General features: G+C 43.4%; 1 protein-coding gene across 1 annotated transcript in view; it reads right to left on the bottom strand.

The window, feature by feature from the left end:
• trpc6b (transient receptor potential cation channel, subfamily C, member 6b) overlaps positions 1–21,686 on the bottom strand; it is a 96,231-nt gene that overhangs the window by 2,869 nt on the left and 71,676 nt on the right. Inside the window, exons 8-10 of the mRNA XM_036965696.1 lie at positions 11,728–11,923; positions 5,626–5,873; positions 4,868–5,025 (exon numbers count right to left, since the gene is read on the bottom strand). Coding sequence (XP_036821591.1) covers positions 4,868–5,025; positions 5,626–5,873; positions 11,728–11,923 — 602 coding nt within the window. The remainder of the gene's footprint in view (positions 1–4,867; positions 5,026–5,625; positions 5,874–11,727; positions 11,924–21,686) is intronic.

The raw sequence follows: 21,686 nt of genomic DNA, 5'->3' as shown, positions 1-21,686 counted from the left end.
TTCTCTTGGTAGATAATGCGGTCGACATTTGATTGTGAGGAATTCTAAATCAGGTGAACAGAAGGACTTGAGTACCTGTATGTTGTTGTGGCCACACCACGTCGCGTTAACCATGAAGCATACGCCCCCGCCCCTCTTCTTACCAGAAAGATGTTTGTTTCTGTCGGCGCGATGCGTGGAGAAACCAGCTGGCTGCACCGACTCCGATAGTGTCTCTCCAGTGAGCCATGTTTCCGTGAAGCAAAGAACGTTACAGTCTCTGATGTCCCTCTGGAATGCTACCCTTGCTCGGATTTCATCAACCTTGTTGTCAAGAGACTGGACATTGGCGAGAAGAATGCTAGGGAGTGGTGCACGATGTGCCCGTCTCCGGAGTCTGACCAGAAGACCGCTCCGTTTCCCCCTTTTACGAAGTCATTTTTTGGGGTCGCCGGCTGGGATCCATTCCGTTTTCCTGGGTGAAGGGCAGAACACAGGATCCGCTTCGCGAAAGTCATATTCTTGGTCATACTGATGGTGAGTTGACGCTGCTCTTATATTCAGTAGTTCTTCTCGACTGTATGTAATGAAACCTAAGATGACCTGGGGTACCAATGTAAGAAATAACACGTAAAAAAACAAAAAACTGCATAGTTTCCTAGGAACGCGAAGCGAGGCGGCCATCTCTGTCGGCGCCGGAAGTAGAAGTACACAGTATACAGAGGACAGTAAAACAACTGAATACATATGTATCCACTTCCCCCTGCTGAGCTACGGGACTATTTCATTCACTCTCCTCAGCCAATCAGCAGGTGCCCACTCGCCCCACCCTCTGTGCAATGAGCTGATCATGTAACATCTGATTGGCTAAAAACATCTAGCTGGTTCTGCACTGGCTAGCCAGGCCCAATGCATGCTCTTCCATCACTATGGAACACGAGTCACTTCGATAATCTTTACCCATTTCATATGTACATTCCTTCGGGAAAGTGTTCAGACCCCTTGACTTTTTCCACATTTTGTTACGTTACAGACTTATTCTAAAATGGATTAAATAAAAATAAATCCTCAGCAATCTACACACAATACACCATAATGGTCAGGGTTTCCGTTGGTAGAAGGAAGAGTGGACCAAAGCACAGCGTAGAAAGTGTTCATGATACTTTATTCAAAAACACGCAAACAAAAATAACAAACGCGAAAACGAAAGCCCACAGTTCTGTCAGGTACAGGCACTAAACAGAAAAGAAGATGCCACAAAACCCAAAAGGAAAATTACAACTTATATGTGATCCCCAATCAGAGACAACGATAGACAGCTGCCTCTGATTTGGAACCACACACACACACACACACACACACACACACACGGCCAAAAACAAAGAAATAGATAACATAGACTTTCCCACCCGAGTCACACCCTGACCTAACCAAACATAGAGAATAAAAAGGATCTCTAAGATCAGGGCTTGACAATAATGATGAAGTGACAGCAGGCTTTTAATAATTTTAGCAAATGTATAAAATATAAAACTGAAACAGTATTCAGACCCTTTACTATGAGACTCAACATTGAGCTCAGGTGCATCCTGTTTCCACTGATCATCCTTGAGATGTTTCTACAACATGATTGGAGTCCACCTGTGGTAAATTCAATTGATTGGACATGATTTGGAAAGGATGTCACCTGTCTATATAAGGTTCCACAGTTGACAGTGCATGTCAGAGCAAAAACCAACCCATGAGGTCGAAAGAATTGTCTAGAGAGCTCCGAGACAGGATTGTGTCAAGGCACAGATCTAGGGAAGGGTACCAAAACATTTCTGCAGCATTGAAGGTCCCCAAGAACACAGTGGCCTCCATCATTCTTAAATGGAAGAAGTTTGGAACCACCAAGACTCTTCCTAGAACTGGTCAATCAGCCAAACTGAGCAACCAGGGAGAAGGGCCTTCGTCAGATGACCAAGAACCAGATCGTCACTCTGACAGAGCTCTAGAGTTCCTCTGTGGAGATGGGAGAACCTTCCAGAAGGACAATCAGTCCTGCAGCACTCGATAAATCAGGCCTTTGCAGTAGAGTAGCCAGACAGAAGCCACACCTCAGTAAAAGGCACATGACTCAGTAAAAGGCACACAGCCCGCTTGGTTTGCCAAAAGGCACCAAAAGACTTTCAGACCATGAGAAACAAGATTCTCTGGTCTGATGAAACCAAGAATGAACTCTTTAGCCTGAATGCCAAGCGTCACGTCTGGAGGAAACCTGGCACCATCCCTACGGTGAAGCATGGTGGTGGCAGCATCATGCTGTGGGGATGTTTTTCAGCTGGAGGGACTGGGAGACTAGTCAGGATCAAGGGAAAGATGAACGGAGCAAAGTACAGAGAGATCCTTGATGAAAACCTGCTCCAGAGCGCTTAGGACCTCAGACTGGGTCGAAAGTTCACCTTCCAACAGGACAACGACCCTAAGCACACAGCCAAGATAACGCAGGAGTGGCAAGTCTTTGAATGTCCTTGAGTGGCCCAGCCAGAGCCTGGACTTGAACCCGATCGAACATCTCTGGAGAGACCTGAAAATAGCTGTGCAGCGACGCTCCCCATACAACCTAACAGAGCTTGAGAGGATCTGCAGAGAAGAATGGAAAACTCCCTAAATACAGATGTGCTAAGCTTGTAGTGTCATACCCAATTAGACTTGAGGCAGTAGTCGCTACCAAAGGTGCTTCAACAAAGTACTGGGTAAAGGGTCTGAATACTTATGTAAATGTGATATTTTTGTTTTTAATTTTTTATAAATTAGCAAACATTTCTACAAACATTTCTATGCTTTGTCATTATGGAGTATTGTATGTAGATTGATTGTAAGGTTCTGTATTTATTTTCTTAGTCAACCTTGTGTTCTGTTTCTTTGTGTTCTTGAACGTAGCCCTGTTTCTTTGTGTTCTTGAACATAGCCCTGTTTCTTTGTGTTCTGGAACGTAGCCCTGTTTCTTTGTGTTCTGGAACGTAGCCCTGTTTCTTTGTGTTCTTGAACGTAGCCCTGTTTCTTTGTGTTCTTGAACGTAGCCCTGTTTCTTTGTGTTCTTGAACGTAGCCCTGTTTCTATGTGTTCTGGAACGTAGCCCTGTTTCTATGTGTTCTGGAACGTAGCCCTGTTTCTTTGTGTTCTGGAACGTAGCCCTGTTTCTTTGTGTTCTGGAACGTAGCCCTGTTTCTTTGTGTTCTTGAACGTAGCCCTGTTTCTTTGTGTTCTGGAACGTAGCCCTGTTTCTTTGTGTTCTGGAACGTAGCCCTGTTTCTTTGTGTTCTGGAACGTAGCCCTGTTTCTTTGTGTTCTGGAACGTAGCCCTGTTTCTTTGTGTTCTGGAACGTAGCCCTGTTTCTTTGTGTTCTTGAACATAGCCCTGTTTCTTTGTGTTCTGGAACGTAGCCCTGTTTCTTTGTGTTCTTGAACGTAGCCCTGTTTCTTTGTGTTCTTGAACGTAGCCCTGTTTCTTTGTGTTCTGGAACGTAGCCCTGTTTCTTTGTGTTCTTGAACGTAGCCCTGTTTCTTTGTGTTCTGGAACGTAGCCCTGTTTCTTTGTGTTCTGGAACGTAGCCCTGTTTCTTTGTGTTCTGGAAGGTAGCCCTGTTTCTTTGTGTTCTTGAACGTAGCCCTGTTTCTTGGTGTTCTGGAACGTTGCCCTGTTTCTTTGTGTTCTTGAACGTAGCCCTGTCTCTCAATGATTTCACCTGTGTTAGTTACTCACCTGGTCTCATCAGCTCCTTATTTAGTTCAGTTCATTCTGTTTGTGCCTTTGTGAGGTATTGTTCATTTTGACTCTACTAAGCCTGTTCCTAGCTTGTTTTTCAGAACCAGTTATAGCCTTCAGTACTAGTTTTGATTCACCTGCCTGTTTGCCTACCTGTGTATGACCATTGCCTGCCTGTGACCACGATTCCTGCCTTCTGCGAAGGCGAAATAAACATCTGCCACGCTCTGCACATTGATCTACACCTTTTTCTCCCTGAGTATTCATGACATTGATGAGGGGAAAAAACTTTTGAATCCATTTTAGAATAAGGCTTTCATTTAACAAAATGTGGATAATGGGTCTGAATACTTCCCGAAGGCACTGTGTATATCTTGTATTCTAATCAATGCCGAAATTGCTCGTCCTAATATTTATATATTTCTTAATTCCATTCTTTTACTTTTAGATTTGTGTGTATTGTTGTGAATTGTTAGATACCGGTTCACTATTGGAGCTACGAACACAAGCATTTCACCACACCCGCAATAACATCTGCTAAATATGTGTACATGACCAATACATTTTGATTTGATGAATCGGACCTAGTCCCATTGCCTGACAGGGCAGATCAGAGATCAGTCTATTTATCAATCCAATCCCTTTTTACATCTGTAGATGTCACAAACTGCTGGAGAGAAACTCAGCCTAAAACTCCCAAACAACAAGCAATGTCTCCTGCCAGATCAGAGATCAGTCTATTTATCAATCCAATCCCTTTTTACATCTGTAGATGTCACAAACTGCTGGAGAGAAACTCAGCCTAAAACCCCCAAACAGCAAGCAATGTCTCCTGCCAGATCAGAGATCAGTCGATTTATCACCGTCTCGACTTTAGCTATTGTAATTACTCTATTTGCTTCCTGTTGCCTTTATTCATGTTCATTTCCCTGTATTTATTAATATTATTATTAATATTATTATTAATATTTACTCATGACTCCTTTTTCTTAATTACAGACCATTTCCATGATCATGACTCCTTGCAACAACAAATAAAAGCCCTGTGTGTTTTAACTATTTGTGCGATTGCCTTAAATCTCTCTGACCGGGTGTTCAGTGGGTCACAAAACAGTCAAATAGGAGGGGACACAATACCTTCATTCACTTCCTCACTGTCTTTATTGATCTGTGCTTTCATCACATATCTCTTGATGAGGCGTTTCATTATCTTCTGTGAAATAGGGAAAAAAAAGAGGAACACATGATAGTTGTATAGAAATGAGTAAAGTAAAGCAATGCCTTGTGGTGATAACCTATGGAACTAAGAAATGTGACATGAAAATACTATCTATCCATATCTATAGGTCTACTTACCTGGTGCCGACCTGGACAAGCCAGACCTCCAACAGTTGAATTATTATGATGATCCAACTGGAGTTTAAGGCACAATCAAACAATACTTCATTAAGTGTTAAATTCAACCATTTATCAAGAAAATAAAAAGAAAAGCTGCACTTTTCCAACAGGACACTAGAGGGCTCAGTACACACAGAAGAGTTTCCAATATTGACAATTATATTTAGTCCAGTACAACTTCTAATACGGGTCTAGGAAACCACAGTATAGAGCCAGGACATACATCTATCATAACATCATCTATAGGCTGGATAATTCTGAAAGTTTATCTATGGAGAGAACTTCGTCCACAGGCGTAATTGCTATGAGAGAGAGAGAGAGAGAGAGAGAGAGAGAGAGAGAGAGAGAGAGAGAGAGAGAGAAAGAGAGAGAGAGAGCAAGCGAGAGCGAGAGAGAGAGCAAGAGAAAGGGCTAGGAACAAGGTTATAAGGGATAATCTAAACCATATATTAATAATGGCCAGACTAATTCCCCCCAGTACGGTACTACCTACTTACTGTGTGTGTGTGTGTGAGAGAGCGCGCATGATTGTGAGGTTCACCTTATTGAGCTCTGTATCCTCATTGTGACAGCTCTTGTGTCTGTTGAGAGCCTTCAGCATGAGGTCTCTTAGCCCCAGGACCAGGGCAATGATTGACTTGGGACTAGGAACCAGGTTAAAGGGGACAGGTAATGTCCCACCTTCCTCAAAGTAGGAGAACCATAGCTTAGCCCGGGCAAATTTCCACTCTACATCAGCGTCATCCTGGGGAGAGGAGAGGGGAGGAGATGGGGAGGGGAGAGGAGTTGGGAAGAAGAAAGAAGGGGAGGAGTGGAGGAGGGGAGGAGGGAGGGGAGGAAGGGTGGGGAGGGAGGTAGGGAGGAAGGGTGGGGAGGGAGGTAGGGAGGAAGAGGGGTAGGGAGGAGAAGAGAGGGGAGGAGGGGTAGGGAGGAAAAAAGGTAGGGGAGAGGAGACGAGGGGAGGGGAGAGGAGATGAGGAGAAGGGAAGGTAAGGGTTAATGCAGAGAACCTACAGTTATGATTATAGCTACTGTTCCCTGAAGGAGGGAAACGAGGTACAACACAGCAATGGAGACATATAAATCACACACCAAGCCACAACCTCAGCGGACACAAGATGAAATGGCCCACGGCAGACTACCCAGAGTTCCAACCCGACAGGAAAACCTGCGGTACCCAGTGTTTGCTAGCTGCCTAATGACCCTCTCATGCCCCAGTCGTAAGCACCCTGCGGGTTACACTGGGAACAGTGACATCCAGGAGATAAAACCTTACAACAGTGTGTGGGGATGCCCAACTCACCTACCTCTCCTTAAACGAGGCCCAAGAAGCCACCAGATCTCTGGTGGTGTGTGCACATTACCGTCATTCCTGCCTATTGCTGTCATATGTCAGATAAATAGCCTTGACAATCCAGTGGGAGAGACGCTGCTTACAAAACACGAGCCAGATTAGCAAAACAGACGAAAATGTGGTCACATAAACGGCTCATTTTACATGGTCGTACCGGAACACAGGGCTCCAGGGTAAACCTGCTGCTCCTCAGAAACAAATGGAGGAGGTGAAAAGGAAAAAATCTGAAAAGAGACTGTAGGACATAGTTATGACCTTAGGGGCGAAACGTCACCTTAGAGTCGCCAACTTCATGGATAACGCGTAGAGATCCCCAACTCGCTGAGCCGAGGCCAAAGACCCGAGCTTGTAGAAGAGGATCTTCAGATTCACAGACTCCATTGGTCCAAAAGGGGACTTACACAGCACATCCAAAACCAAAACCAAAACCAAAACCAAAGCTAGGTTTAGAAACCGGCCTGACACGGCACACACCTTTTAAAAACCGCACCTCCAGGGGATGATCAATTCCCACGACACACTGAAATAGCTCCCATATACACATTCAGAGAATGAACCCCGCTTGAAAAACACATTTAGGAACATTAAAATGTCCACCAGAGAAAAGGAACAATTCCTTAATTTTGGCACCAAAGCTTGAACACCTGCCTCTTATTCTAGCCTCTCGTGGAGGGTGCCCTTGCGGACTGTTTAGAGGTAAACCTCTTGCCATCATATCGGATCTTTCAGGGCCCACTGATTCCAAATCTCCGGCCAAAGTTGCGAGAGTTGCGTTGCCACGGGTCCCTGCCTAAAAAGGCGAATGATCTCCACGAACCAAGGTCGTTTGGGCCAACGGGGAGCCACAAGGATCAATGACAACTCGTCTCTGACGCACCGTCTCCAGCGTGGAATGAATCAAGTCTGAGGCCACAGGTTCACGAGAGCATCCGTTCCCAACAGAGATTACATATGGAGAAAAACAGCCCACAATGCTCATTTTCTCAAGATCTGTCGGACATTTCCTATATCTGGGAAACCCCCCTGGGGTGCAGCCGACTCCTCCCCTGGAGATACGTCACCCGGAGCGAGGAAAAGTGTGTACTGCTCCACAGCAGTAGGGAGTGAGCCAAGGACAAGAGGAGGTGAGACCATACCCCTCCCTATCTGTTGATGTGGAAGCCATCAACCCCAATCGATCTAGTCACTGGCGAAAAATGCAATCCAGACGAAATTGGGCCAAGCAAAGACGAAAGAACAGAGTCTCCCTCTGTGGGGACAAGAATTCTCGACTGAGTCTAACTTGAGACCCAGAAACAGAATGCGCTGAGATGGAGTCAAACAGCTGCAGACACTGAACATGGGAAACCAGCAGAGAGGTGTGCAACGCCACCAGCTCCCTCGACTCCGCTACCACTTGCCAATCGTCCAGGGAGTCCAATATCCGCATAGGTGCCAAACCCGGCTCCACAACTTTGGTGAAAGTACGAGGGAAAGCCTGAAAGGGAGGACCAAAAACTTGTTGGCTATAGCCTCGAAACGGAACCTCAGCAACTTCTTGTGAGGGGGATATTTGTTCACATTAAAGTATGCATCCTTCAGGTTGATGGAGGTGAACCAATCACCCGGGTGCACTGACTGTAACAACAGGCTGTTCATGAGCATTATGAATTTGTAGATCCTGAGGTGTACAGGGCAGGGCACACAGGTCTAAAAATGGAATCAAAGTCTTGACCCTTTTGAGAACTTAGAAATATCGGCTGAACCAGCTGTACTTGGCCTCTCACATAGGAACCAATCTGATCACCTGCTTCTGGAGAAGGGCAGAAATCTCCCTCATGACAAGAACAGTCAACCTAATGACGCTGTAAAAACATGGGGGACACACAAGCAATGCCTGTACCCCAACGTCACTGGGTGCAAAATCCAGAGCGACAAAAACAATGTATCTTAACACCGTGGGGTAGAAACAATGTGAATAACACCGTGGGGTAGAAACAATGTGTCTTAACACCGTGGGGTAGAAACAATGTGAATAACACCGTGGGGTAGAAACAATGTGTCTTAACACCGTGGGGTAGAAACAATGTGTCTAACACCATGGGGTAGAAACAATGTGAATAACACCGTGGGGTAGAAACAATGTGTCTTAACACCGTGGGGTAGAAACAATGTGTCTTAACACCGTGGGGTAGAAACAATGTGTCTAACACCATGGGGTAGAAACAATGTGTCTAACACCGTGGGGTAGAAACAATGTGTCTAACACCATGGGGTAGAAACAATGTGTCTAACACCGTGGGGTAGAAACAATGTGTCTTAACACCATGGGGTAGAAACAATGTATCTTAACACCGTGGGGTAGAAACAATGTGTCTAACACCGTGGGGTAGAAACAATGTGTCTTAACACCATGGGGTAGAAACAATGTATCTTAACACCGTGGGGTAGAAACAATGTGTCTAACACCGTGGGGTAGAAACAATGTGTCTTAACACCGTGGGGTAGAAACAATGTGTCTAACACCGTGGGGTAGAAACAATGTGTCTAACACCGTGGGGTAGAAACAATGTGTCTAACACCGTGGGGTAGAAACAATGTGTCTTAACACCGTGGTGTAGAAACAATGTGTCTAACACCGTGGGGTAGAAACAATGTGTCTAACACCGTGGGGTAGAAACAATGTGTCTAACACCGTGGGGTAGAAACAATGTGTCTAACACCGTGGGGTAGAAACAATGTGTCTAACACCGTGGGGTAGAAACAATGTGTCTAACACCGTGGGGTAGAAACAATGTGTCTAACACCGTGGGGTAGAAACAATGTGTCTAACACCGTGGGGTAGAAACAATGTGTCTAACACCGTGGGGTAGAAACAATGTGTCTAACACCGTGGGGTAGAAACAATGTGTCTTAACACCGTGGGGTAGAAACAATGTGTCTTAACACCGTGGGGTAGAAACAATGTGTCTAACACCGTGGGGTAGAAACAATGTGTCTTAACACCGTGGGGTAGAAACAATGTGTCTTAACACCGTGGGGTAGAAACAATGTGTCTAACACCGTGGGGTAGAAACAATGTGTCTAACACCGTGGGGTAGAAACAATGTGTCTAACACCGTGGGGTAGAAACAATGTGTCTTAACACCGTGGGGTAGAAACAATGTGTCTAACACTGTAGGGTAGAAACAATGTGTCTAACACCGTGGGGTAGAAACAATGTGTCTAACACTGTAGGGTAGAAACAATGTGTCTTAACACTGTAGGGTAGAAACAATGTGTCTTAACACCGTGGGGTAGAAACAATGTGTCTAACACCGTGGGGTAGAAACAATGTGTCTAACACCGTTGGGTAGAAACAATGTGTCTAACACCATGGGGTAGAAACAATGTGTCTTAACACCATGGGGTAGAAACAATGTGTCTAACACCGTGGGGTAGAAACAATGTGTCTAACACCGTGGGGTAGAAACAATGTGTCTTAACACCATGGGGTAGAAACAATGTATCTTAACAGCGTGGGGTAGAAACAATGTCTACTCTGATGTACCCCTGCCACTTTGGGGTACTGTTGTCACAGCGAATTAATTCATGCCTCAGGTTTATCCCCTGTGGAAGGCGGGGCTTCCAGTGAGGCACAGTGTTCATTGGCCCTGTCAAGCGTGATTCTAATGTTCTTCAGTAGAGGGCGCCAGCACAAACTCCACACAGCTGTGTTGCAGTGAGTTGACCAACTGAAAGGGAACTGAGTATTTAGAAACAATCAACTCTAAAACATCAACAGTCAGTTTTATAACATAATTCCGAGCTTCTGGCTTTCATAAAAAACTGTTTTCCTTTACATCCATAATAATTGTCCAGAGGTAAATACTAAAAGCATTGAGTGGGAGAGCCATAGCAACCTAATTGATATGGATGGCAGCCAATGTGTCCCAAATGACACATTCTTCCCTATATAGTACACTACATTTGAGCCGGGCCCATATGGCTCTGGTCTAAAGTAAGACAGGGTGCCATTTGGTACATGACCAATACTAGATCCGAACATCCTAATGCGACCCAACGGTGGAGAAGCTGCGGCCTCTAAACTGGATGAGAGAGGATTTCATTTTCTCTTCCAACCCTGTAAGTAGCTGCAATTACCATCGCAACAGACAATAATTCACTGAATTCATTTTTTACTCAGAAGACAGTATGAAACTAAATCATTCTACAATGACCTTATCTATGTGGCTCAAAGCATTTGTAATTACCCAGAAATACTTGGAGTGCATCCCAAATGCTACCCTATTCCCTATATAGTGCACTACTTTAGACCAGAGCCCAATGAACCCTGGTGAAATGTAGTGCACTATAAAGAGAATAGGGTGCCATTTGGAACGTGGCCTTGTCATGCCTCTTGTTAACCCACAGCCTCCACAGTATCAGACACCTTAAAGTAGATTAGACGGAAGCTGCAGTGCTGCATTGGGGCGCTTACATGTTATCTGATGGGAGATGAATTAACACAGCCAAGCGTGCAGATGTAGCCTACAACAATACATCTACAAAATGGTGGCTTCACAAGGGAGCCATATTGATTAAAGGAGCATACAGAAGATGTTAAATAACTGTGTCTATTTGTATACCATAGACGTTAGTACACCCCCTAGACAGGACACTAGTCTATCTCCTGTTTCTATAGTGAGGCAGCATGATCTACAAGTACACCCCCTAGACAGGACACTAGTCTATCTCCTGTTTCTATAGTGAGGCAGCTTGAAGTACCAGGACACCCCCTAGACAGGACACTAGTCTATCTCCTGTTTCTATAGTGAGGCAGCATGATCTACAAGTACACCCCCTAGACAGGACACTAGTCTATCTCCTGTTTCTATAGTGAGGCAGCTTGATCTACAAGTACACCCCCTAGACAGGACACTAGTCTATCTCCTGTTTCTATAGTGAGGCAGCTTGAAGTACCAGGACACCCCCTAGACAGGATACTAGTCTATCTCCTGTTTCTATAGTGAGGCAGCTTGAAGTACCAGGACACCCCCTAGACAGGACACTAGTCTATCTCCTGTTTCTATAGCGAGGCAGCTTGAAGTACCAGGACACCCCCTAGACAGGACGTTAGTCTATCGCAGGGCCTTACAGTAAATGGTATACTAACTATATCCTGTAAATTCCTCATACAAGAGCAGTATAACATGTTAACAAGTATCAAGACCAGAGCCTTATTATCTCTAAGGGACAATCAATTATTAATTAATTCATTAGTTACCTCTATTTCCTGGAAGGAGTTATTGATCATGGCAATGAGCATGTTGAGCAGGACGATCACCATGGTGACGTTATAAACCCCATAAAGGATATAGCCGATATTCTCGATAAATTTATGGCCATTGTTGATCTTCACTGACTTGACTTCGGACAAGCCAAATATGGCCCAGAATAACGTCTTGAAACTTTCCTCAATCCTGGAAGGAGCGAAAAGAGAAAGAGATTGGAGATCAATGTATTATACCTGGATCAGAACGTGTTATACCTGGATCAGAATGTATTATACCTGGATCAGAATGTATTATACCTGGATCAGAATGTATTATACCTGGATCAGAATGGGTTATACCTGGATCAGAATGTATTATAACAGGATCAGAATGTATTATACCAGGATCAGAATGTATTATACCTGGATCAGAATGTATTATAACAGGATCAGAATGTATTATACCAGGATCAGAATGTATTATACCTGGATCAGAATGTATTATACCTGGATCAGAATGGGTTATACCTGGATCAGAATGCATTATACCTGGATCAGAATGTATTATACCTGGATCAGAACGTGTTATACCTGGATCAGAATGTAATATACCTGGATCAGAATGTATTATAACAGGATCAGAATGTATTATACCTGGATCAGAATGTATTATACCTGGATCAGAATGTATTATAACAGGATCAGAATGGGTTATACCTGGATCAGAATGTAATATAAGCTGGATGCATAAGTGAACTGTTATCAAAATATATGATTATGTATCAAACAAAGCAGAATACTTCCAGACTTGGAATCCATCTGTACACAAATACACGGTATATATTGATTAGATAAGTATTCAATCCCCTGAATCAAAACAAATTAGAATTACTTTTAACAGCTGGGAGTTTCTCTGGGTAAGTCTCCAAGAGATTTCCACTCCTGGATTGTGCAACATTTGCCCATTATTCTTTAAAAAAATATATTCAAGCTCTGTCAAATTGGTTGTTGATCATTGATAGACAACCATTTTCAGGTCTTGCCATAGATTTTCAAGTAGGTTTAAGTCAAAATTGTAACTAGGCCACTCATGAACATTCACTGTCGACATGGTAGGCAGTGTAGATTTGGCCTTGTGTTTTTGGTTATTGTCCTGCTGAAAGGTGAATTAATCTCAAAGTGTCTAGTGGAAAGCAGACTGAACCAGGTTTTCCTCTAGGATTTTGCCTGTCCTTAGCTCCATTGAATTTATTTTTTATCCTGAAAAAGTCCCCAGTCCTTAAATATTACAAGCATACCTATAACATGATGCAGCCACCACTATGCTTGAAAATATGGAGAGCGTGTGTTGTATTGGATTTGCCCCAAACATAACACTTTGTATTCAGGTAATTCTTTTACCACATTTTGCAGTATTACTTTAGTGCCTTATTGCAAACAGAATGCATGTTTTGGATAACTTTATTCTGTAAAGGTTTCCTTCTTTTCACTCTGTCATTTAGGTTAGTATTGTGAAGTAACTACAATGTTGTTGATCCATCCTCAGTGTTCTCCTCTCACAGCCATTAATCTCTATAACTGTTCTAAAGTCACCATTGGCCTCATGGTGAAATCCCTGAGCGGTTTCCTTCCTCTCCGGCAACTGAGTTAGGAGGGATGCCTGTATTTTTGTATTGACTGGGTGTATTGATACAACATTCAAAGTGTAATTAATAACTTCACCACGATCAAGGGGATATGTAATGTCTGCTTTTTATTTACCCATCTATCTGCCCTTTTTAATTCCACTTTGGCATTACGGGGTACTGTGTGTAGGTTAGACAAAAATATAAATGTAATACATTTTTCAGGCTGTTAACATAACAAAATGTGGAAAAAGTACAGGAGTGTGAATACTTTCTGAAGGCACTGTACAGTATGTATCCCATTTCAGTGCCGTATATGTATCCCATTTCAGTGCCGTATATTTATCCCATTTCAGTGCCGTATATTTATCCCATTTCAGTGCTGTATATGTATCCCATTTCAGTGACATATATTTATCCCATTTCAGTGCCATATATTTATCCCATTTCAGTGCCGTATATGTATCCCATTTCAGTAAAATATATTTATCCCATTTCAGTGCTGTATATGTATCCCATTTCAGTGCTGTATATGTATCCCATTTCAGTGCCGTATATGTATCCCATTTCAGTGCTGTATATGTATCCCATTTCAGTGCTGTATATTTATCCCATTTCAGTGCCGTATATTTATCCCAATTCAGTGCCGTATATGTATCCCAATTCAGTGCCATATATGTATCCCATTTCAGTGCTGGATATTTATCCCAATTCAGTGCCGTATATGTATCCCATTTCAGTGCCATATATTTATCCCATTTCAGTACTGTATATGTATCCCATTTCAGTGCCATATATATGTATCCCATTTCAGTGCTGTATATGTATCCCATTTCAGTGCTGTATATGTATCCCATTTCAGTGCTGTATATTTATCCCATTTCAGTGCTGTATATGTATCCCATTTCAGTGCTGTATATGTATCCCATTTCAGTGCTGTATATGTATCCCATTTCAGTGCTGTATATGTATCCCATTTCAGTGCCGTATATTTATCCCATTTCAGTGCCGTATATGTATCCCATTTCAGTGCTGTATATGTATCCCATTTTAGTGCCGTATATGTATCCCATTTCAGTAAAATATATTTATCCCATTTCAGTGCTGTATATGTATCCCATTTCAGTGCAGTATATGTATCCCATTTCAGTGCCGTATATGTATCCCATTTCAGTGCTGTATATGTATCCCATTTCAGTGCTGTATATTTATCCCATTTCAGTGCCGTATATTTATCCCATTTCAGTGCCGTATATATATCCCATTTCAGTGCTGTATATGTATCCCATTTCAGTGCTGTATATTTATCCCATTTCAGTGCTGTATATGTATCCCATTTCAATGCCAAATATTTATCCCATTTCAGTGCCATATATTTATCCCATTTCAGTGCCGTATATGTATCCCATTTCAGTGCCATATATTTATCCCATTTCAGTGCTGTATATGTATCCCATTTCAGTGCCATATATGTATCCCATTTCAGTGCCGTATATGTATCCCATTTCAGTGCCGTATATTTATCCCATTTCAGTGCCGTATATTTATCCCATTTCAGTGCCGTATATTTATCCCATTTCAGTGCTGTATATGTATCCAATTTCAGTGACATATATTTATCCCATTTCAGTGCTGTATATGTATCCAATTTCAGTGCCACATATTTATCCCATTTCAGTGCTGTATATGTATCCCATTTCAGTGCCGTATATTTATCCCATTTCAGTGCTGTATATGTATCCAATTTCAGTGACATATATTTATCCCATTTCAGTGCCGTATATTTATCCCATTTCAGTGCCGTATATTTATCCCAATTCAGTGCCATATATATGTATCCCATTTCAGTGCTGTATATGTATCCCAATTCAGTGCCGTATATGTATCCCATTTCAGTGCCATATATTTATCCCATTTCAGTACTGTATATGTATCCCATTTCAGTGCCGTATATGTATCCCATTTCAGTGCCATATATATGTATCCCATTTCAGTGCTGTATATGTATCCCATTTCAGTGCTGTATATGTATCCCATTTCAGTGCTGTATATTTATCCCATTTCAGTGCTGTATATGTATCCCATTTCAGTGCTGTATATGTATCCCATTTCAGTGCTGTATATGTATCCCATTTCAGTGCCGTATATGTATCCCATTTCAGTGTTGTATATGTATCCCATTTCAGTGCTGTATATGTATCCCATTTCAGTGCTGTATATGTATCCCATTTCAGTGCTGTATATGTATACCATTTCAGTGCTGTATATGTATCCCATTTCAGTGCTGTATATGTATCCCATTTCAGTGCCGTATATTTATCCCATTTCAGTGCCGTATATGTATCCCATTTCAGTGCCGTATATGTATCCCATTTCAGTGCCGTATATGTATCCCATTTCAGTGCTGTATATTTATCCCATTTCAGTGCCGTATATGTATCCCATTTCAATGCCATATATTTATCCCATTTCAGTGCAATATATTTATCCCATTTCAGTGTTGTATATGTATCCCATTTCAGTGCTGTATATGTATCCCATTTCAGTGCCGTATATGTATCCCATTTCAGTGCTGTATATATGTATCCCATTTCAGTGCTGTATATATGTATCCCATTTCAGTGCTGTATATGTATCCCATTTCAGTGCTGTATATGTATCCCATTTCAGTGCTGTATATGTATCCCATTTCAGTGCTGTATATGTATCCCATTTCAGTGCCGTATATTTATCCCATTTCAGTGCCGTATATGTATCCCATTTCAGTGCCATATACACTGTATGTATCCCATTTCAGTGCTGTATATTTATCCCATTTCAGTGCCGTATATGTATCCCATTTCAGTGCCGTATATTTATCCCATTTCAGTGCCGTATATGTATCCCATTTCAGTGCTATATATAGTGCATTCAGAAAGTACTCACACCCTTTCATTTTCCACATTTTCTTATTTTAGAGCCTCATTCTAAAATGTATCATGTGTTTTTTCATCAATCTACACATAATAACACATAATGACAAAGCAAAAACAGTTTTTTCGAAATGTTTCAAATGTATAAAAAAAAAAACGTAAATACCATATTTACATTCAGCCCCTTTGCACCCTGAACTGGCGCCAGAGAAGAAGGCAGACGTTTTACCACGACAGACTCTTTTACCTTAGTTCATTTGAGTTTTTTGTGACTTATTTTTCTACTTATTTTGTACATGATGTTGCTGCTACCATCTCTTATGACCCAAAATAACTTCTGGACATCAGGACTGCGATTACTCATCACGTACTGGCAGAATACTTTTTTCTCTTTAACGAGTCTGATGAGCCCGACGCGAATGATATACTGCTTACTCGGAAACAGGCCCAGATCCTGTGATTTACTTGAAGAGGAGGTTGAGAAAAAGGGGCCAGAGGGCGGGCTGCCTTCTGAGAATTCGTAGGCGATCGAATAAACCCCCACTTCCTTCCATTCTGCTAGCAAACGAGCAATCTGTGTTGAATAAAATAGATTACCTACCTGCAAGATTAAACTACCAACAGGAAATTCAAAACTGTAATATCTTATCCTTCACAGAGTCGTGGCTGAACGACGACAATATCAACATACAGCTGGCTGGTTATATGCTGTACCGGCAGGATAGAACAGCGGCGTCTGGTAAGACAAGGGGCGGCCAACTATGTATTTTTGTAAATAACAGCTGGTGCACGATATCTAAGGAAGTCTCGAGCTGCTCTGAGTTGCTCACCTGAGGTAGAGTAGCTCATGATAAGCTGTAGACCACACTATCTACCTAGAGAGTTTTCATCTGTATTTTTGTAGCTGTTTACATACCACCTCAGTCAGAGGCTGACACTAAGACAGCATTGGATGAGCTGTATTCCGCCATATGCAAACAAGAAAAGGCTCACCCAGAGGCGACGCTCCTAGTAGCCAAGGACTTTAATGCAGGGAAACTTAAATAAGTTTTACCCAATTTCTATCAACATGTCATCAGTTTTACATAATTTCTACCAGCATGTTAAATGTGCAGCCAGAGGGGGAAAAAAAACTCTGGACCACCTTTACTCCACACACAGAGACACGTATAAAGCTCCCTCGCCCTCCATTTGGCAAATCTGACCGTAATTATATCCTCCTGATTCCAGCTGACAAGCAAAAACTAAAGCAGGAAGCACCAGTGACTCACTCAATATGGTAGTGGTCAGATGACGCAGATGCTAAGCTACAGGACTGTTTTGCTAGCACAGACTGGAAAATGTTCTGGGATTCCTGGCATTGAAGAATACACCACCACATCAGTCATTGGCTTCATCAATGAGTACATCAATGATGTCGTCCCCACAGTGACCGTACATACATAACCCAACCAGAAGCCATGGATTACAGGCAACATTCGCACTGAGCTAAAGGGTAGAGCTGACAAATTATGTCTGAGTGTTGGAGTGTACCCCAGGCTATCTGTAAATGATGTCTGAGTGTTGGCGTGTTCCCCTGGCTATCTGTAAATGATGTCTGAGTGTTGGAGTGTGCCCCTGGCTCTCTGTAAATCATGTCTGAGTGTTGGAGTGTTCCCCTGGCTATCTGTAAATGATGTCTGAGTGTTGGAGTGTTCCCCTGGCTATCTGTAAATGATGTCTGAGTGTTGGAGTGTTCCCCTGGCTATCTGTAAATGATGTCTGAGTGTTGGAGTGTTCCCCTGGCTATCTGTAAATGATGTCTGAGTGTTGGAGTGTTCCCCTGGCTATCTGTAAATGATGTCTGAGTGTTGGAGTGTTCCCCTGGCTATCTGTAAATGATGTCTGAGTGTTGGAGTGTTCCCCTGGCTATCTGTAAATGATGTCTGAGTGTTGGAGTGTTCCCCTGGCTATCTGTAAATGATGTCTGAGTGTTGGAGTGTTCCCCTGGCTATCTGTAAATGATGTCTGAGTGTTGGAGTGTTCCCCTGGCTATCTGTAAATGATGTCTGAGTGTTGGAGTGTTCCCCTGGCTATCTGTAAATGATGTCTGAGTGTTGGAGTGTTCCCCTGGCTATCTGTAAATGATGTCTGAGTGTTGGAGTGTTCCCCTGGCTATCTGTAAATGATGTCTGAGTGTTGGAGTGTTCCCCTGGCTATCTGTAAATGATGTCTGAGTGTTGGAGTGTTCCCCTGGCTATCTGTAAATGATGTCTGAGTGTTGGAGTGTTCCCCTGGCTATCTGTAAATGATGTCTGAGTGTTGGAGTGTTCCCCTGGCTATCTGTAAAAGATGTCTGAGTGTTGGAGTGCACCCGGGGCTATCTGTAAATGATGTCTGAGTGTTGGAGTGTTCCCCTGGCTATCTGTAAATGATGTCTGAGTGTTGGAGTGTTCCCCTGGCTATCTGTAAATGATGTCTGAGTGTTGGAGTGTTCCCCTGGCTATCTGTAAATGATGTCTGAGTGTTGGAGTGTTCCCCTGGCTATCTGTAAATGATGTCTGAGTGTTGGAGTGTTCCACTGGCTATCTGTAAATGATGTCTGAGTGTTGGAGTGTTCCCCTGGCTATCTGTAAATGATGTCTGAGTGTTGGAGTGTTCCCCTGGCTATCTGTAAATGATGTCTGAGTGTTGGAGTGTTCCCCTGGCTATCTGTAAATGATGTCTGAGTGTTGGAGTGTTCCCCTGGCTGTCTGTAAATGATGTCTGAGTGTTGGAGTGTTCCCCTGGCTATCTGTAAATGATGTCTGAGTGTTGGAGTGTTCCCCTGGCTATCTGTAAATGATGTCTGAGTGTTGGAGTGTTCCCCTGGCTATCTGTAAATGATGTCTGAGTGTTGGAGTGTTCCCCTGGCTATCTGTAAATCATGTCTGAGTGTTGGAGTGTGCCCCTGGCTATCTGTAAATGATGTCTGAGTGTTGGAGTGTTCCCCTGGCTATCTGTAAATGATGTCTGAGTGTTGGAGTGTTCCCCTGGCTATCTGTAAATGATGTCTGAGTGTTGGAGTGTTCCCCTGGCTATCTGTAAATCATGTCTGAGTGTTGGAGTGTTCCCCTGGCTATCTGTAAATGATGTCTGAGTGTTGGAGTGTTCCCCTGGCTGTCTGTAAATGATGTCTGAGTGTTGGAGTGTTCCCCTGGCTCTCTGTAAATCATGTCTGAGTGTTGGAGTGTTCCCCTGGCTATCTGTAAATGATGTCTGAGTGTTGGAGTGTTCCCCTGGCTATCTGTAAATGATGTCTGAGTGTTGGAGTGTTCCCCTGGCTATCTGTAAATCATGTCTGAGTGTTGGAGTGTTCCCCTGGCTATCTGTAAATGATGTCTGAGTGTTGGAGTGTTCCCCTGGCTGTCTGTAAATGATGTCTGAGTGTTGGAGTGTTCCCCTGGCTCTCTGTAAATCATGTCTGAGTGTTGGAGTGTTCCCCTGGCTATCTGTAAATGATGTCTGAGTGTTGGAGTGTTCCCCTGGCTATCTGTAAATGATGTCTGAGTGTTGGAGTGTTCCCCTGGCTATCTGTAAATCATGTCTGAGTGTTGGAGTGTTCCCCTGGCTATCTGTAAATGATGTCTGAGTGTTGGAGTGTTCCCCTGGCTGTCTGTAAATGATGTCTGAGTGTTGGAGTGTTCCCCTGGCTATCTGTAAATGATGTCTGAGTGTTGGAGTGTTCCCCTGGCTGTCTGTAAATCATGTCTGAGTGTTGGAGTGTTCCCCTGGCTGTCTGTAAATGATGTCTGAGTGTTGGAGTGTTCCCCTGGCTATCTGTAAATGATGTCTGAGTGTTGGAGTGTTCCCCTGGCTGTCTGTAAATGATGTCTGAGTGTTGGAGTGTTCCCCTGGCTATCTGTAAATCATGTCTGAGTGTTGGAGTGTTCCCCTGGCTGTCTGTAAATCATGTCTGAGTGTTGGAGTGTTCCCCTGGCTATCTGTAAATCATGTCTGAGTGTTGGAGTGTTCCCCTGGCTATCTGTAAATGATGTCTGAGTGTTGGAGTGTTCCCCTGGCTGTCTGTAAATGATGTCTGAGTGTTGGAGTGTTCCCCTGGCTCTCTGTAAATCATGTCTGAGTGTTGGAGTGTTCCCCTGGCTATCTGTAAATGATGTCTGAGTGTTGGAGTGTTCCCCTGGCTATCTGTAAATGATGTCTGAGTGTTGGAGTGTTCCCCTGGCTATCTGTAAATGATGTCTGAGTGTTGGAGTGTTCCCCTGGCTATCTGTAAATGATGTCTGAGTGTTGGAGTGTTCCCCTGGCTATCTGTAAATGATGTCTGAGTGTTGGAGTGTTCCCCTGGCTATCTGTAAATGATGTCTGAGTGTTGGAGTGTTCCCCTGGCTATCTGTAAATGATGTCTGAGTGTTGGAGTGTTCCCCTGGCTATCTGTAAATGATGTCTGAGTGTTGGAGTGTTCCCCTGGCTATCTGTAAATCATGTCTGAGTGTTGGAGTGCACCCGGGGCTATCTGTAAATGATGTCTGAGTGTTGGAGTGTTCCCCTGGCTATCTGTAAATGATGTCTGAGTGTTGGAGTGTTCCCCTGGCTATCTGTAAATGATGTCTGAGTGTTGGAGTGTTCCCCTGGCTGTCTGTAAATGATGTCTGAGTGTTGGAGTGTTCCCCTGGCTATCTGTAAATGATGTCTGAGTGTTGGAGTGTTCCCCTGGCTGTCTGTAAATCATGTCTGAGTGTTGGAGTGTTCCCCTGGCTATCTGTAAATGATGTCTGAGTGTTGGAGTGTTCCCCTGGCTATCTGTAAATGATGTCTGAGTGTTGGAGTGTTCCCCTGGCTATCTGTAAATGATGTCTGAGTGTTGGAGTGTTCCCCTGGCTGTCTGTAAATCATGTCTGAGTGTTGGAGTGTTCCCCTGGCTGTCTGTAAATGATGTCTGAGTGTTGGAGTGTTCCCCTGGCTGTCTGTAAATGATGTCTGAGTGTTGGAGTGTTCCCCTGGCTATCTGTAAATGATGTCTGAGTGTTGGAGTGTTCCCCTGGCTGTCTGTAAATGATGTCTGAGCGTTGGAGTGTTCCCCTGGCTATCTGTAAATGATGTCTGAGTGTTGGAGTGTTCCCCTGGCTGTCTGTAAATGATGTCTGAGTGTTGGAGTGTTCCCCTGGCTGTCTGTAAATGATGTCTGAGTGTTGGAGTGTTCCCCTGGCTATCTGTAAATGATGTCTGAGTGTTGGAGTGTTCCCCTGGCTATCTGTAAATCATGTCTGAGTGTTGGAGTGTTCCCCTGGCTATCTGTAAATGATGTCTGAGTGTTGGAGTGTTCCCCTGGCTATCTGTAAATGATGTCTGAGTGTTGGAGTGTTCCCCTGGCTGTCTGTAAATGATGTCTGAGTGTTGGAGTGTTCCCCTGGCTATCTGTAAATCATGTCTGAGTGTTGGAGTGTGCCCCTGG

Source organism: Oncorhynchus mykiss, chromosome 27, assembly GCF_013265735.2.
Source record: "Oncorhynchus mykiss isolate Arlee chromosome 27, USDA_OmykA_1.1, whole genome shotgun sequence".
NCBI classification, from domain to species: domain Eukaryota; kingdom Metazoa; phylum Chordata; class Actinopteri; order Salmoniformes; family Salmonidae; genus Oncorhynchus; species Oncorhynchus mykiss.
Note: the sequence above shows the minus strand (reverse complement) of the source record. Positions and strands in the feature narration are given on the sequence as shown.